We start from the raw sequence: 17168 nt of genomic DNA, 5'->3' as shown, positions 1-17168 counted from the left end.
TCCGACTTACCGAGCACGCTGACAAACGCGTTGGCCATCAGGTAGCCAAATTCATTGGAGGCGTTGCACTGGTAAACGGCACTGGACCCGGACTGCACACGGCTCAGAATCACCGTGTCGCCGTCCACCTTGCGGGTGTGGTCTTCGGGAGCATCTGGCAAATTAAAGACCCAAGAACAGGAAAGCTGTACCCGACTGTATTTCGTTTATGTGCATTTTTGTACATGGACTTTAAAGGGCCACTGTCAAGAAATGCATAATTTTTAGGATGTTATTAATGAAAAAACGGCAGCCGACATGGACCCATGCGTTTTCTCCACCACAAAACATGATTTTAACGTATATGGCTTTTTGTCACTCCCGCCATGAAAATCCTCTCGAGGGATTTGTTTTCGAGAAGAAGCAGGAAGTGACGTACAGGGCGGGACCGCCCGCAAATGGACTCATTTGTTTCTATTAGTTTTACCTGCGGGAAGCTAGCTCCTTGTTCCTTCGTGTTAGCCAAAATGCAGGCTCGTTGCATTGCCGGATGTTGCTAGGATGGATTGACCCTTCAGAAGTTTCCAAGAGACCCGGTTCGTCGTGAAAAATGGATTGCACGGGTGCAAAGGACGAGAGCTTCGTGGGTTCGCTATACAGCTACTAAAAAAAAATAATAGTTTTGGGGGGGACCACGTAATTCGTCTCTCATAACGTAACAAAAGATCTGCGTACACATGACAGGGATGTTAAATGTGCCGATGTGCGCGTCGGACGGCTTCCGCGTCGGGCTCGCCGGCGAAGGCTTCCGCGTCGTGAAAAATGGACTGCACAGGTGCAAACGACGAGAGCTTCCTGGGTTCCAAATGACAGGTAGGTGTGTATACAGCTACTAAAAAAAATAATAGTTCGGGGCCGACCATCTAATCCGTCTCTCACAACATAACAAAAGATCGCCATACGTATGATAGGGGTGCTAAATCTCTCGATGTGCGCGTCAGACGGCGTTGCCCCGCCGCGTCGGGTCACGGATGGCGGCGGCTAGGAACAACGCTGCCGACAATGGCGCACTCAGCCGCGTGCGACCACAACGCCGTAAAGCGCCCCGGCTCGGCGGTGTTGTTCATCGTGGACGGCGGCGGCGATGAACAACGCTGTAAAGCGGCCCGGCTTGGCACCATGATAAGCCACCTTGGTGCTGAAAATGAGCCACCCCAGCCGGCTGCGAAAACCCTTGTTGGCCGAGGTAGCTCGTTGCAGCCGGCCGCCGCTCTTGTCGGTCGGGGTGGTTCGTCGGAGCCCGCCGGGGTGGCTCATTTTCAGCACCGAGGTGGCTTATCACGGCGCTGACCTGGCCGCTTCACAGCGCTGTTCATCGCCGCCGCCGTCCGCGATGAACAACACCGCCGAGCCGGGGGGCTTTACGGCGTTGTCGTTGCGCGCGGCTGAGTGCGCCATTGTCGGCAGCGTTCTTCAGACCGCGATGGCTCATCTCCGCCGCGGAAGTGGAGCGGACAGGGAGGGGGTTTGGCTTCTCTCAACAAAGCTTTGACAAATTTTAGGACGTTATCATCATTTTTGGATTTTTCTAAAGATGAACAAATCCTGTTGTTCAGATTACCGTTCCACTGATGAAATATGAAAACGAGCTATAAGCTCTGCACTCACTTTCTATGGGCACGCCATTGACGAACCAAGTTATATCAGGCTTGGGGTCTCCGTTGACTCTGCAAGTCAGGATGCCGGTCTCATTAGGGGCGAGGATCAGGTTCCTGGGAGCGCTGATCCAGAATGGAGCAGCTGTTAAAGAAGACGGAAATGAGAACTAGAGAGAAACATGAGAGAGAGAGCATGGAATAAATACTTTCTAGTCCGACCCTTGTGCGGATAAGCTGCTCAGATAACTCATGGATGGCTAGTCTGTAGGATTTTGAGGCTTTTTTTTTATCACGAGCCAACGGTGTGGGGGCGGACCCAAATGCAGGACTCTCGGGCAGAGGCATAATGTTTGCTGTGGTTTTTGTGGTCCGAAACAAGGCAGAGGTACAGATACGCTAGGCTAGGCAGGATCCAAAAGACGTAAAGCAAGGTCCGATGACTATGGGGCAAACTAATGAACATAACTGGACGTGGTGGAGAATCCAACTGGCAGTGAATGCAACGCATTGATACAAGGGAACGAACTGGCAATGCCAGTGACAAAACTCCAAAATGTAAAAACGTGGTCTAATTAAGAGTCCACCTCCAAAAAACAGGTGTCAGAGGTGAGAGCGCCCAGAGCGGTGGCCAGGCCACGCCCCTCTTAGCTGTGGTCCAGCCTTGCTCACGACATCTTTGGTGCACTAGTTGGAGGAAAGTTGTTCCTACCTCTGACAGTGACCTTGATGTTGTGGTGCACCGAGCCCAGGCGGTTGGTCGCCGAGCAGGTGTAGTCGCCGGCGTCGGCTTCGCTGACGTCCAAAACCTTCAGGGTTTTCTTGTAGTTGAGGAACGAAACCCTGCTGGTCGGCAGCTCTCCTCCGTCTTTCTGCCAAGACATCTCCGGAGTGGGCCTGCCACGGTAATCGTTATTCACCTCGTTCTGTCGCGGACGCATTATCGGTACAACGATACGGATACCTACAAGCCTTCGGCGATGCATTCCAGCTCGAGAGTCTCCCCCCGCAGGACCATCTTGGTGCTGGAGGGGCCCAAAGGCAGCATAAAACCAGGACGGCGCTCCCCGGTCGGGTTGGCTAATTGCAGGAGGAGAGAGAGTAATTGATTTTTGACACTGCGAGACAAGTTTGAGAAGTACCGACAGCTCTTTGAGGGCACCGAGATTGGTAGCGGGAGCAGACAACGAGGGTAAAACCGAACAGAACACGTTCAGGACCAAGATGGGTTTCTTGGCTTGTTGACATATGTGGTTGGTGCCTTTGAGCTTTCATACACATCACAATGTATGCGGGGGGTTTTGTAGGTTCATGTCACATGGTTGGGCTTGGACAGGAGTGACACCAGAATGCCGGATTTGAACCAGCAACACTCACCACTAAAGTTAGTGACATTGTATAAAGAGGTGTCATTCATTGTATCCACTGCAACAGAAAAAAAAAAATCACAAAGCATGCAAAACGGGCAGAAATATTTCATTTCGCACGAGCTTCTTTTTCGTCGATAACAAACTAACAGGCGGTGTCAAATCTGCCGGGTCAGGACTTAGGACTTACTCTCCAGGACTGTGACGGAGATGGGCTGCTTCTGCTGGATGGTCTGGGTGTAAGGGAAGCGGGCGTAGCAGATGTAGTCGTTCCTGTTGTCCTCTGGGAGGACATTGGAAAAGTACAAGTCCCCATTCAAGGCCTGCGATACTCGGTTGTCCAGCGGCAGCCTCTGGAAAACTGAGACACCCCCCCCCCCCTTCATTAATAATAAATAAAATAATAAAAAAAATCCCACAATCCAAAAATGAAGTTTATTGTAACTTCTGACTGATAACCCGTGACTTTTTTTTTCACACGTTTATGCGGTGATGCAGCTAATTTGTGCATTTTTTCTAACGGCCACAAGGGGGCACTCGAACGGAAAAGGGAAGAGTGAGACCGGTGGAATATATGTGCCGGGGAAGTGACTTTTCCCGGTATGTTTTTTTTAACCGGCAATGTTAGCGCTGTGCTAGCCTGTCGCTGCTATGTTAATCCCGTGCTCAGTGATTTTTATCAGGATGTTTTTTTTTTTAAGTGGTCCTGTTAGCGCTGGGCTAGCGTTAGCGCCGCGCGAGCGTGTTGCTGCTGCGTTACTGCCGCATCTAAGTGATTTAGGTTTTTTTTTTTTTTTAACTACCCGTATTAGCGCTCTGCTAGCATGTTGCTGCTGTGTTAAGGCCACATCTCGGTGATTTTTACTGGTATGTTTTTTTTTTAACCGGCCCTGTTAGCGCCGTGCTAGTGTTAGCGCCACGCTAGCGCATTGCTGCTGTGTTACTGCTGAATCTCTGTGATTTAGGTACGTTTTTTTTTAACGCCCCTGTTAGTGCAGTCCTACCGTGATGCTACTGTCTAGCTGCCGCGGCTGTTTTTTTTTTTCCCCCACCGGTAGTGCAAGGGGGCACTCGAATGGAAAAGGAGAGTGAGACCAGCGGAATATATGTGCTGAGGAAGTGACTTTTACCGGTATGTTTTTTTTTTAAAACCGGCCCTACTAGCGCTGTGCTAGTGTTAGCGCAACGCTAGCGTGTTGCTGCTGATTTAGGTATGGTTTTTTTTTAGTGCTGTGTGACCATGTTGCTACTGTGTAGCTGCCACGGCTGTTTTTTTTTTTTTTTTTTTTTTTTACCGGGATGTTTTTTTTTTGTTAGCACTGTGCTAGCGTGTTGTTGCTGTGTTACTGCTGATTTAGGTGTGTTTTTTTTTTGTGCCTTGCTAACATGTTGCTACTGTGTAGCTTCCACGGCTGTTTTTTTTTTTTTTTTTAACCAGCCCTGCTCGTGCTACCGTGTTGTTGCTATTTTAAGCTAAGCTAAGGTATTAAAACTTTGAAAACTCTTTTTGTGTACTGTCTTTCTTTGCAAATAGCTCGTGTTTCAATGTGGGTTTTACACACACGCAGTTTATGTAGATACCAAATAGTATTTGCTTTAAAAATTTACCAGGTGAGTCTTATAATCAGGTGCGCTCTATGCGGCGGAAATTACAGTAATCATGGATGACACTTACTGTTATCCATCCAAAATATGACCGGTGGGGGCAGCCCCGCCGGGGGTCGGCACTGCAGCACCAAGGAGACCCCCTTCTGCACTGTGATGGCCTCAAGCCTTTCTTTCGACCACAAGGGGGACCCTGGGAGTCACCGGCATCATCTAAATATTCACGTCGAGCATATCCACGTCAAATATGAACATATAATTTCTTACTGGACTGTCTGATGACAATGTTGTTGGAGACGGCCGTGCCGTGGTCGTTGTGGGCCGTGCACTGGTAAGTCCCCTCGTAGGCCTCGGCTTTTTCCCCGCTGATGTCGATGACCAGCGTTCCCGAGCCGGGCTTCATTAGAACTTTAGAGTCTTGCTCCACATCAAAATGGCTCCCGTTCCTCGTCCAAGAAAAGCTAATACGAAAAAAAGCACAAACCTCTCATTTCAATTTTTTATTTTTTTTTGTTATGAATCATTAATTGAGTTGCGGAATGCAACTAATTCAGTCTGACAGGATTGTGTGTGCGCGTTCCGCTTGTCGATTGCTTTCCTTGACCGCCGTTGCTGCGGCAACGCTTTTTCAAAAAAATAAAAAATAAATCTTTGATCGTCTCGAGAACGGATCGATCGGTGGGAAGAACGATGCCGGGTGCCGTTTCTCACTTGGGGTGAGGCTTCCCCTTGGCCTCGCAGTGGATGACGACGTTCTCCCGCGGGTCGAAGATGTAATCGTTCGGCGACTGGAGCGTAATAGTCGGGGGCTGGGGCACTGCGAGAGTTAGCATATTACACATTAACGTACACGTAATGTACATGCGACAATGTTGTATGCAACAACAAAAAAAAAAAAAAACGGCGTGCAACAGGGCACATCACAGCAAGCGACACTGAAAAGGACAAAAGTATCGGGACAACTGCGACCGATTGACCAAATAATGACGTTGTGTCCCGAAACTTTTGTTATAGCAACTTATAAGCGTTCCAAAAGAAATATTTTTAACACATCGCCACTGCATACAATAATGCAAATAAAAGTACATATATATATATATATTTAAAAAAAGCCCACACTAGACGTCACAATCGGTGCAAACTTACATCCTTCCAGGACCTTAGCTTTTTGTCCGCCAGGGGAACGCAGATGCACAGCGGCAGAATATTACGGAGAGGTGTTAGGTTTTACAGTGAGCCAAAAACAAACAAAACAAAAAACGAAAAATCACATCGTCAAGTGAAATAGAGCTTTTTATGGAGCTATCGGTCTGCTCAAATGCACAATAGGGGCAATTAATGTGAAAAAAAAAAATAAATCACAAATATAAACAGACTGGTTGAAAAATAACTCCCTATTTTAAAATACTTTATTTACTGTATTTTTATTTATTTTTTTTTACTTTGGAACAAAGTACAAACAAAACATAGGATAATAAGCAGTTTATAAGTATTTTGAAAGAGTTACTTTTCAATCATCCTGTACATTAGGTACACCTCCATTGCATAATGAACTCCAATATGAAGTTATACAGTGAAGAAAATAAGTATTTGAACACCCTGCTATGTTGCAAGTTCTCCCACTTGGAAATCATGGAGGGGTCTGAAATTTTCATCGTAGGTGCAAGTCCACTGGGAGAGAGATCATCGAAAAAGAAATCACAATGTATGATTTTGTAACGATTTGTGTGATAAGCTGCAAATAAGTATTTGACCACCTGTCTATCGGCGAGAATTCCGATCCTCAAAGGCCTGTTAGTCTCCCTTTAAAAGTCCATTCCCACTCCATGTATTATCCTGAATCAGATGCACCTGTGTGAGGTCGTTAGCGGCATAAAGACACCTGTCCACCCCGTACGATCAGTAAGACTCAAACTTGTAACATGGCCGAAACCAAAGAGCTGTCCAAAGACACCAGAGACGAAATTGTTCAACTTCACACGGCTGGAAAGGGCTGCGGAGAAATTGCCAAGCAGCTTGGTGGAAAAAAGGTCCACTGTCGAAGCAATCACCAGAAAATGGACGAAGCTAAACATGACGGTCAATCTCAATTGGAGTGGAGCCCCATGCAAGATTTCACCTCGTGAGGTCTCACTGATCCTTAGAAAGGTGAGGAATCAGCCCAGGACTACACCACAGGATTTGGTCAATGAACTGAAAAGAACTGGGACCACCGTTTCCAAGGTGACTGTTGGTAATACACTAAGACGTCATGGTTTGAAATCATGCATGGCACGGAAGGTTCCCCTGCTTAAACCAGCACACGTCAAGACCCGTCTAAAGTTTGCCAATAACCATTTGCATGGTATAGAGGAGTCATTGGAGAAAGTTTTGTGGTCAGATGAGAGAAAAAAATTGAATTTTTTTGGTCATAATTCACTAATTGTGTTTGGAGGAAGACGAATGCTGAGTTCCAGCCCAAGAACACCGTCCCTACTGTGAAGCATGGGGGTGGTAGCGTCATGCTTTGGGGGTGTTTTTCTGCACATGGGACAGGACGACTGTACTGTATTGAGGAGATTATGACCGCGGCCACATATTGTGAGATTTTGGGGAACGAACCTCTTTCCCTCAGTCAGAGCATTAAAGACTGGTCGCGGCTGGGTCTTTCAACATGACAATGACCCGAAGCACACAGCCAGGAAAACCAAGGAGTGGCCTCCGTAAGAAGCAGATCAAGGTTCTGCCGTGGCCTAGCCAGTCTCCAGACCTAAACCCAATAGAAAATCTTTGGAGGGAGCTGAAACTCCGTGTTTCTCAGCGACAGCCCAGAAACCTTTCTGATCTAGAGAAGATCTGTGTGGAGCAGTGGGCCAAAATCCCTCCTGCAGTGTGCGCAAACCTGGTGAACAACGACAGGAAACGTTTGACCTCTGTCATTGCAAACAAAGGCTACTGTACCAAATATTAACATTGTTTTTCTCAGGTGTTCAAATACTTATTTGCAGCTGTATCACACAAATAAATCATTTTAAAAAATCTGTATTTTTCATTTTAGATTATCTCACAATGGGCATGCACCTACGATGAAAATTTCACACCCCTCCATAATTTCCAAGTGGGAGAATTTGCAATCTACCAGGGTGTTCAAATACTTATTTTCTTCACTGTATTTTTTTCCATCTCTTCTTTTGGACCTCACGTTATGAGCATTTCATGAAATTTCATATCAATGACGTAGATGATCCTTACGATCAAGGGGCACTTCGAGCGCCGATGTCACGTGACTCAGCAGGATCATGAGCAGGACAGCTCCCGAACCCGAGGACCTCATCGTATTCTCCCCCACCTTCAGGCGGACCACGGCGAAGTCCATATCGCCCCGGCTGGACCCTGCAGTCGTGTGAAGGGTACAATATTTGAAAATGAGGTCCAACAATCATTAGCCAACGCATTTGCGACTGTCATTTTTGCGTCACTCACACGGCATCGCTGCGACCCTCGAGGTAAAAAAAAAACAAGTGCCGATTACGATATCCGCCGGTAAACTTGCGCCACGCGAGGACACTCGAGCGGAACCGCCAAGGCTAGCGAGGACCCGCGGGCATCTCGGGTTTTCCGTAAAGATACACGCGGATATGTACAAGCAAACAGAAGCATGTTGATTTTTAATTGTCTTTGGCAAACTTCATCTTCATCAAAAACAAAACAAAACAAAAAAATTTTTAGATGCTCAATTTTCTCAAGCTAAGCTGGTGGAAGCTAATTGAGCCTCGGGCTAAAGCTAATCACGCTCACACGTCCAAACTGCGTTCTCGGTTTACTGCCACCAAACCGACGCCAACGTCAACATTAAAATCTTCAAATATGGTTGCCAGGCTCAAATTACAAAGCTTAATTACAGTAATGTGGTATGGGATCAATGACTGCGATAAGTGGGAAAAAAAATGATTCTAGTTCGAGAAATAGTGTTGCAAAATTGATCATTATTATATGTTAAGTAATAGAACATATCATAATTTCCGGCCTATTAGCCACGACTTTTTTTCACACGCTTCAAACCCCGCGGTTTATGCGGTGATGCGGCTAATTTGTGCATTTTTTCCTAACGGCCGCAAGGGGGCACTCGAGCGGCAAAGTAGGCATGAGACCGGTGGAATATATGTGCCGAAGAAGTGACTTTTACCGGTATGTTTTGTTTTAACTGGCCCTGTTAGCGCTGTGCTAGCGGGTTGCTGCTGTGTTACTGCCGTGCCTCAGTGATTTTTACCGGTATGTTTTATTTTAACTGGCCCTGTTACCGCTGCGCTAGCGTTAGCATTGTACTAGCATGCTGCTGCTGTGTTACTACCGTGTCTGAGTGATTTTTAACAGTATGTTTTTTTAATCAGCCCTGTTAGCGCTGCGCTAGCGTTACCGCCGCGCTAGTGTTAGCACCGTGCTGGCCTTAGCACCACGCTAGCTGTGTTATTGCTGATTTAGGTGTGTGTTTTTTTTTTTTCCAGTATGTTTTGCTTTTTTAACCAGCCCTTTTTGTGCTACTGTGTTGTTGCTATGTTACGCTAAGCTAATTAAGGTATTAAAACTTTGAAAACTCTTTCTGTGTACCATCTTTCTTTGTAAATACCACATGCTTCAATGTGGGTTTCAATGTGGGCACTTGCAGCTTTTAAACAGCTGCGGCTTATGTATGTACCAAACGGTATTTCCTTTACAAATGTACTGGGTGAGCCTTATAATCCGCTGCACTCTGCAGGCCAGAAATGACCTGATCCTCAAAATTCCTACCATATTTAAGCAGATCAAATGCACTTTTCAAATGATAAATACAAACAGACACAGGGGAACATCGAGTTACAAATTTTCACGCATCTGTTTTGAATTTGATGCTTGCAAACCGAGGAGATGTTTTGCCTTGAAATGAATGGAAATGCGATGAATCGGTTCCAGCCGCAAAAAAAGTTATATTTCCGTTACGATGTTTTGTGTTTAAAAACAAATGCCGCACAATATAGACGAAGGTAAAAACCGTATTTATTATTAGCTAGCTAATTAGTGTCTTAACCTTTTTGGGTACTGTGGTCACTGCTAGCCCTGAATGACCATCACCACATCCCACAATGCATTGCAGCTTTTCCATCGCATTGTGGAAAGTTTTTTTTTTTTTTTTCTGGTAGCAGGAATTATTTTTGAAAGCTGAACACAAAAAGAATCCCGGAAGATTCTCGAGCTACATTGCTAATGACCAACACCGAGAGGAGACGTGTTTGGCTCGTGGGCACCTCATCGCTCATCCTCTGACTCACGGGCGAGAATCAAAGGTCGAAGAGGAGCCCCGCAGCACTGACATCGCCTCGGTCACTTCATCCTTGTCCCTTCCATTCCCCTCACCGCTTCACCACAACGTTATTATTGGACGCGCAATAAGACTAAATTGGAGGATGCGAGTCCGAACACAAAGCTCTCTTGACAGGAAACCCATGGGCTTCTTCTTCTTCTTTTTTTTTTTTTTTTTTTGATTGGATCCTAAAGCAAAATTCTAAGTTGGTCAGTGCACAGCCTTGTCACACAGACAAGCTGAAGGCTGGCAGCCTGACGAGGCAGATAATGAGGCCGAGATCAGGGGGAGGGAGGCATGCAAACGCTCATTGGCTGTCACATCAGCAAAAATCCGTCTCAATTTAAACAATTTGTAATATTTTACATATATCCCTGCGATTGGCTGGCAACCAGTTCAGGATGTGCCCCGCCTCCTGCCCGTTGACAGCTGGGATGGGCTCCAGCACTTCCTACGACCCTCGTGAGGATAAGCGGCAAAGAAAATGGATGGATGTATTTTACATATTCAGTTATAAAATATTATTTATCTAGGAAAATGCCTGATTTGTTTGCTTCCTTCTTGAGGCACCTTGGTGTGTTGTGTGTTCCTATGTCTAAGTGTGCTGAGGAGCTACAATTAGACAAAAGTAGTGCTTTGCCGCTATCTCGTGGCTTCTGTAGTTATTTCCATCCATCCATTTTTTAAGCCGCTTATCCTGACAAGGGGCGCAGGGAGTGCTGGAGCCTATCCTAGCTGTCAATGACCAGGAGGAAGGGTACACCCTGAACTGGTTGCCAGCCAATCGCAGCTGTAGTTGCCGTAATTCCCGGAGAGCAGAGCGCACCTGGTTCTAAGCCTCGCCCAGTACATTTGTAAAGGAAATACCATTTGGTACATACATAGGTCGCAGCCGTGTAAAAGCCGCAAGTGCTGACATTGAAACCGACATTAAAACACTAGATATTTACAAAGAAAAATGGTACACAAAGAGTTTAACGCTAGCGCCGCTGTGCTAATGCTAACGCAGGGGACACCGACATGGTGCCCACGGGGACATGGTTGCCCGTGAGGACCACTTAAGGAGCCTGCGAAGCATGTTCTAAAAATAGCAAAGATCACAAATTATTATAACTATTATTAGTGTTTTAAATTTTGTATCTGACTTGGTTACGTTAATGAAAAAATTAAAGTATAAAGTATTTATAAAATTAGAAACGTATAAGGAGTTTTGTTATTTTGGGAAGTTTGCCGCAAACAGATCATGTAGCCCTTCATACGATCGGTGTTCACGTTTAGCTTCAAAAAGGTTGGTGAACCCCTGTGCTAGCGCTAGCGCCACGCTAACAGGGCCGAAAAAAAAAACCCAAACATACTGGTAAAAATCACTGAGACGCTGCAGTAACACGCTAGCGCAGCGCTAACAGGGCCAGACCGGTAAATGTCACTTCCTTGGCACATATATTCCACCACTCTCACTCTTACTTGTTCCGCTCGAGTGTCCCCTTGTGGCCGTTAAAAAAACTGCACAAATTAGCCGCATCACCGCATAAAGCCGCAAGTGCCCACATTGAAACCAACATTAAAACACTAGATATTTCCAAAGAAATATGGTACACAATCAGCGCCGCTGTGCTAATGCTAATGCTAATGCTAGCGCATGGTTGCCTCCGAGGACCACTTGCAAGCATGTTGTCAAAATAGCAAAGATCACAAATTGTTATTACAACTATTATTAGTGTTTTAAATTTTGTATCTGACTTGCTTGAAACTTTAAGTGAAAAGTATTTATGGAATTAGTAACGTATGAGGAATTTTGTTATATTTGGAAGTTTGCCGCAAACAGATCATGTAGCCCTTCATATGATCGGTGTTCACAAAGTAGCCCTCAGCCTCAAAAAGGTCGGTGACCCCCTGCTTGCGCCACGCTAACAGGGCCAGTTAAAAAAAAAAAGAAACATACTGGTAAACATCACTGAGACGCTGCAGTAACACGCTAGCGCTAGCGCTAACAGGGCCGGAACCGGTAAAAGTCACTTCCTCGGCACATGGATTCCACCGGTTTCACTCTTATCTTTTCGAGTGCCCCCTTGCGGCCGTTGGAAAAAACGCACAAATTAGCCGCATCACTAGCACGAGCGTAGCACCGAGCTGACATCATGCAGCTGTTGAATGAAACCAATCGCACTCCTCTGTATAAAGAGAAGAAGAAGAAGAAACCTTGTAAACCCCATAAAGCAGTCGTAAGGTGAGAAAATAGCCCGACTCCTTAAGATTAAAAAAAAAAAAAAAGATATCAGACACCGAGTCAAGGTGAAGCGCTTTGTTTGAAGCCGCAGTACATTCATACCGCGGACAGTCCCTGGATAATGTTGCAGTTTTCCCACCCTGTCTGGGACAGCGTACGAATTGTTACGCAAACACTGTCCGATCCCGGCGAATCACGCGGTCGTGAGGTTTCATTTCATCAGAGACCGACGGGACTCTTAAAACCCGCCAGGGACCGCTGACCCCGTCGGGAACCAGATTCGGAGTTGCCCCGGGGATCACGCGCAACGACAACAAAGCGGCGAACCGGCGGACCCTCCCCACGTTTTTTCCGGTGGGGGGGGGGGGGGGCGGTTAGGCATTCTCGCACCGTCCGCACAATCCCTGCCGGCTTTGCGAAGTGCTGATGGTCAGCGAGATGGGGGCCGCGTCTCCCTTACATCCGACCTATTGTCCCCCCCGTGTTGTTTACCGGCCGGCAGAGCGCTGAAACGGCAGGGCTACTCCGGGGCATAACGTGACGAAGATATCCTCATAATCATATGTTGATTAAATACAATAGAATACTGTACACCTCTCGAAACTTTACATTTTATTGCAGAACTAAGCTAATCCATAAATACAGCAACTGGTCCTATGAGCAAATTGCAGATTCTTCCAAGTTGCTAGACCGGTTCTTGTATGGATGAACACTTTCATTATATTCATCCATCCATTTTCTTAGCCGCTTATCCTCACAAGGGTCGCGGGGATAACCCGAAAACAAAAGTGTTCCTATAGTCAGATGTTCATCAGGTGAATGTTAGTAACCACTGATATACTCGTAGCTATGGCACCAGTAGTAATTATGTCCGACCGTCCATCCGTCCATCCATCCATCCATTTTCTCAGCCGCTTATCCTCGCGACAGCTTTTTCACAAACTCTAGGTGACGGTGACACATTGGAATGAAAGTGGACACCATTCTCATAACCTCTAGGTGGCAGTGGCATAATCCATCGATCCATCCATTTTGTTAGCCGTTTATCCTCACAAGGGTCATGGGGCGTGCTGGGGCCAATCCCAGCTGTCAACGGGCAGGAGGCGGGGTACGCCCTGAACTGGTTGCCAGCCAATCGCAGGGCACACGGTGACAAACAGTTGCACTCACTACACCTTTTTCATAAACTCCAGGTGGCGGTGACACATTGGAATGAAAGTGGACATCATTTTCATAACCTCTCGGCGGCAGTGGCATAATCCATCGATCCATCCATTTTCTTAGCCGCTTATCCTCACAAGGGTCGCGGGGAGGGCTGGAGCCTATCCCAGCTGTCAACGGCCAGGAGGCGGGGTTACACCCGGAACTGGTTGCCAGCCAATCGCAGGACAAATGGAGACAAACAGCCGCCCTCACAATCACACCTCGGGCAATTGAGTGTGCCCAATTAATGTTGGATGTTTTTTGGACGTGGGAGGAAATCAGAGTGCCCGGAGAAAAAAACGTGCAGGCACGGGGAGAACATGCAAACGCCACACAGGCTTGGCCCGGATCGAACCCGGGTCTTCAGAACTGTGAGGCCAGTGCTTTACCAGCTGATCCCCCATGCCGCCTGGTTGAGTTCCATCAAGGCTAATTTCCTTTAGCCCATCTATGGCATTTCACATTATGTTAGCATTCAGCTAGCTAGCCGAGACAAAATTATAACATTTTGATGTTTTAATATGGTCTTCTCTACTTCGCAATTTCAGATTTTTGTTCAATTTCATACCATGTCTAATTTTATCTTATATATATATATATATATATATATATATATATACTATATATACTTTATACATAATATATATTAATATATATATTTTTTTCATGTATTTTGCCATATTGCAGGAGTTTGTACGAGTTTGTGATAGAATAAACACTAAAAACATTAAAACTGTAAAAAAAAATGTAAAAAAAAACAACAAAAAAAACCAAGTAAACCCGGAACCTCAGAACTGTAAACCCAACGTTTTACCAGGTGAGCCATTGTGCCACCAGCTCAAAGTATATAGTATGACATCTATTGTAGTATTGACCAGTTAATAGTAGTCAAAAACGTTCCTTTCCATGCCCAGTGTGTAGTCGTTGATACATTCCTAACACGATTCATTTGTTTTTAATCAATGGCATGTGTTAGCATAATTTGCACTAGTATTTTTACAGTATATATTTGAGTGCATTAGTTTAAGCGACACGCATTGTATACACCTGTAGTTTGTCCTGCAATAATGGTCCAGCTCCCCACCCCTCACCACTTCCCCAAAGTGGAATAGTCGAGTGGGCTGTTCATTGTGGTTTATTGATTCCTTACAATTTCTACACAAAAGCGTTGTGATGAATCAACTATCAGAAAATGCGGATCGGAGTGTGACGACAATGCGGTAGCGGCGTCATAGACCGCTACAGGGTCATGACGTAAGCCACTGTACTATTCCCGCGATTCCCAAAGCTGCTATTCCGGGCTCAAATTAGGCCGCGCCGTTGCGTAACGCTCCTCCAAAATGGCGGAAAAGCCGCTGTGTACATCCAAATAGAAGGAACAAAGGAGGTTAATTTATGTTGGTGATCTAGTTTATTAAACAGATGGTATCAAACCATTAGAACAAGGCTGGGGGGGTCGGTCGGGTCGGTCGATGCACTCTGCAATGTAAACCAAAGATGGAAGGGCATGATGGGGGGTGGAGTCGATTTAGCGGCGCAACAAGCTTGCTGCCCCCCCCCCCAATCATGCCCCCCCCCCCTCCACTTTTTCCTCATCCACCCATCTGTTCATCGGGATTACTCGCAGAGCGGAGCACAGACAAACATTTTGGTATTCAAAACACAGCGAGGACTCGCTATAGGAGGTCAAGGTGACACAAAGCGGCGACCGTTCAGGTAGCGGTGACACTAACGGGAGGCGCCGTGTTACGCAATATTCTGCCGCGTGCGGTGATTCTCGACATGCGAACCCGATCCGCCGCGGTGGAACACGATAAGCGTGAAAGATATGAAGCCAGACGTTCCGCTCGCACGTTAATAAGACGACACGAGGACTTCCTTACCTGCGAGGATGTCGCCTCAGCCCTCGTCTTCAAGGAAATGGTCCAGATCTGAAACAAGGTCATATCGCGAGTCATGAGTTGATCGGTTAATGATAAACGGAAAGAGCTCGGCGACATTTGTGCGTTATCAACACGGGACGGTGACCTCGGTCGAAGCTGCTTGATCGAGTTCCTACGGGGCCTCTGCGGAATGCCCGGTAACGATCGGATCTTGGTGAACAACATCAATAACCGCAACCGTCTCCTGCCATTTTGATTGCGTTGACCAACGCCAGGTGCAAGGGACACACATGAACGCACACAAATACACCCCGAAGGGTCCCCCCCCCCACCCACTCTGTTACCGTGAATGCGTAATGACCCCCCCCCCCCAAAGAGACCCCCGTTTATCGCACTGTGGTACTGCATGCGCAAGGCCGTGGTGGCGGAGAAATATGTTAGAATAGTACAGGCCATGCACGAGGACAGCAGAACGGCGGCCAGAAGAATTGAAGGTGCAGGTGGGAGTGCATCAGGGATCCGCCCTGAGCCCCTTCCTGTTTGCGGCAGTAATGGATAGGCTGACGCATGAGGTTAGACTGGATTCCCCTTGGACCATGACGTCCGCAGATGATATTGTGATCTGCAGTGAAAGAAGGGAGCAGGCGGAGGAACAATTGGAAAGATGGAGGAGAGGAATGAAGATGAGTCGAAGTAAAACAGAATATATGTGCGTGAACGTGAGGAGAAGAGATGGCGAGGGTGGATGACTTCAAATACTTGGGGTCAACAATACAGCGCGACGGAGAGCGACGGAAGGAAGTGGTGAAACTGTCCAAGCGGGGTGGAACAGTTGGCGGAAGGTGGCTGGTGTTCTATGTGGCAGAAGAGTCTCTGCTAAGATGAGGGGCAAAGTTTATAAAACAGTGGTGAGGGCGGCCATGACGTACGGACTTGAGACGGTGGCCCTGAAGAAACAACAGGAAGCAGAACTGGAGGTGGCAAAAATGAAGATGCTGAGGTTCTCGCTTGGAATGAGCAGCTTGGACAGGGAGGGAGGACATGAAGACTGTGGGTTGGATGGAAAAAGACCCCTAATTGGGACAAACCGAAAGGAAAAGAAGAGGAAGAGCTAGAAAATGTGACAAAGAAATAAACACAGGGCCGGTCCATCAAAAGATGCTTTCGGCTCGGCCCGGGCAACAAGGCAAACGGCGTTCTGACTGATCGGCTCGTGTGGGAGACTGGGGGGTCTTTTCATTGAACCGAGCCCCCGTCGCACAGAGCGACAGATTGGAAGGAGAGCGGCGAGCCGGCCCCAAGCTGTGACACGTTGCCGTGGAAACAAAAAGCATATAGAGAAAGCGAGAGGGAAGATGGCACAACACCATTTCCAAAGAAGGGAAGTGAAGTGAGAGGTTGAGCTCGATTGAATTGTTTTGATTGAAATAATTCAAAATCATATTTAATGTGTCCATCACTAAAGAGTGCAAGGCGACAGATGTATTCATAGATGACATGGCAACGTTGTGATTGCGACGAATATTGAAATATCCCCCCCCCAACCCCCGGGGGGAGGCAGGCGTCGTTGGATTTACGGTCTGTGAATGAATTAGCCGTCTAAGTGACTTTTTATGGACCCGCCGGGACCGTACGTCGGGGCACGCGACGAATACTTTCGCGTTGCGCGTGTGACACGGGGGCAAAGGACTTTGTGATAAGGAAAATTGACCCTGGGTGCGAATAGTTTTGTGCCGGTGTGCACCTTCGCCTGTGCGTCATCAGTGTGTTTATCGCAATCCTCTCCCCCCCCCCCCAAAAAAAAAAAGTTATGGAAAGAAAACATTTGGGAAAAAATGTGCAGCACCTGCAACCCATCATCACGCGGCATCTGTGTGATTGAGCGGGGGGGGGGATGGGGGGGACCTCGGGCCAATCAGAGAACATCTGTCG

The 17168-nt window shown here is 47.0% G+C and overlaps 1 protein-coding gene across 4 annotated transcripts in view; it reads right to left on the bottom strand.

The window, feature by feature from the left end:
• nrcama (neuronal cell adhesion molecule a) overlaps nt 1-17168 on the bottom strand; it is a 43885-nt gene that overhangs the window by 13294 nt on the left and 13423 nt on the right. For all 4 annotated transcript variants that reach the window (XR_009793047.1, XM_061806976.1, XM_061806977.1 and 1 more), the window contains exons 2-11: nt 15237-15284; nt 7838-7978; nt 5318-5423; nt 4874-5067; nt 4677-4799; nt 3192-3362; nt 2603-2714; nt 2347-2531; nt 1648-1779; nt 11-154 (exon numbers count right to left, since the gene is read on the bottom strand). Coding sequence is in view for 3 of the 4 variants with exons in the window: in XM_061806976.1 (XP_061662960.1) it covers nt 11-154; nt 1648-1779; nt 2347-2531; nt 2603-2714; nt 3192-3362; nt 4677-4799; nt 4874-5067; nt 5318-5423; nt 7838-7961 (1291 nt within the window). In the remaining variant the exon portion in view is untranslated. The remainder of the gene's footprint in view (nt 1-10; nt 155-1647; nt 1780-2346; nt 2532-2602; nt 2715-3191; nt 3363-4676; nt 4800-4873; nt 5068-5317; nt 5424-7837; nt 7979-15236; nt 15285-17168) is intronic.

Source organism: Syngnathoides biaculeatus, chromosome 20 (genome assembly GCF_019802595.1).
Source record: "Syngnathoides biaculeatus isolate LvHL_M chromosome 20, ASM1980259v1, whole genome shotgun sequence".
Taxonomy (NCBI): Eukaryota; Metazoa; Chordata; class Actinopteri; order Syngnathiformes; family Syngnathidae; genus Syngnathoides; species Syngnathoides biaculeatus.
Note: the sequence above shows the minus strand (reverse complement) of the source record. Positions and strands in the feature narration are given on the sequence as shown.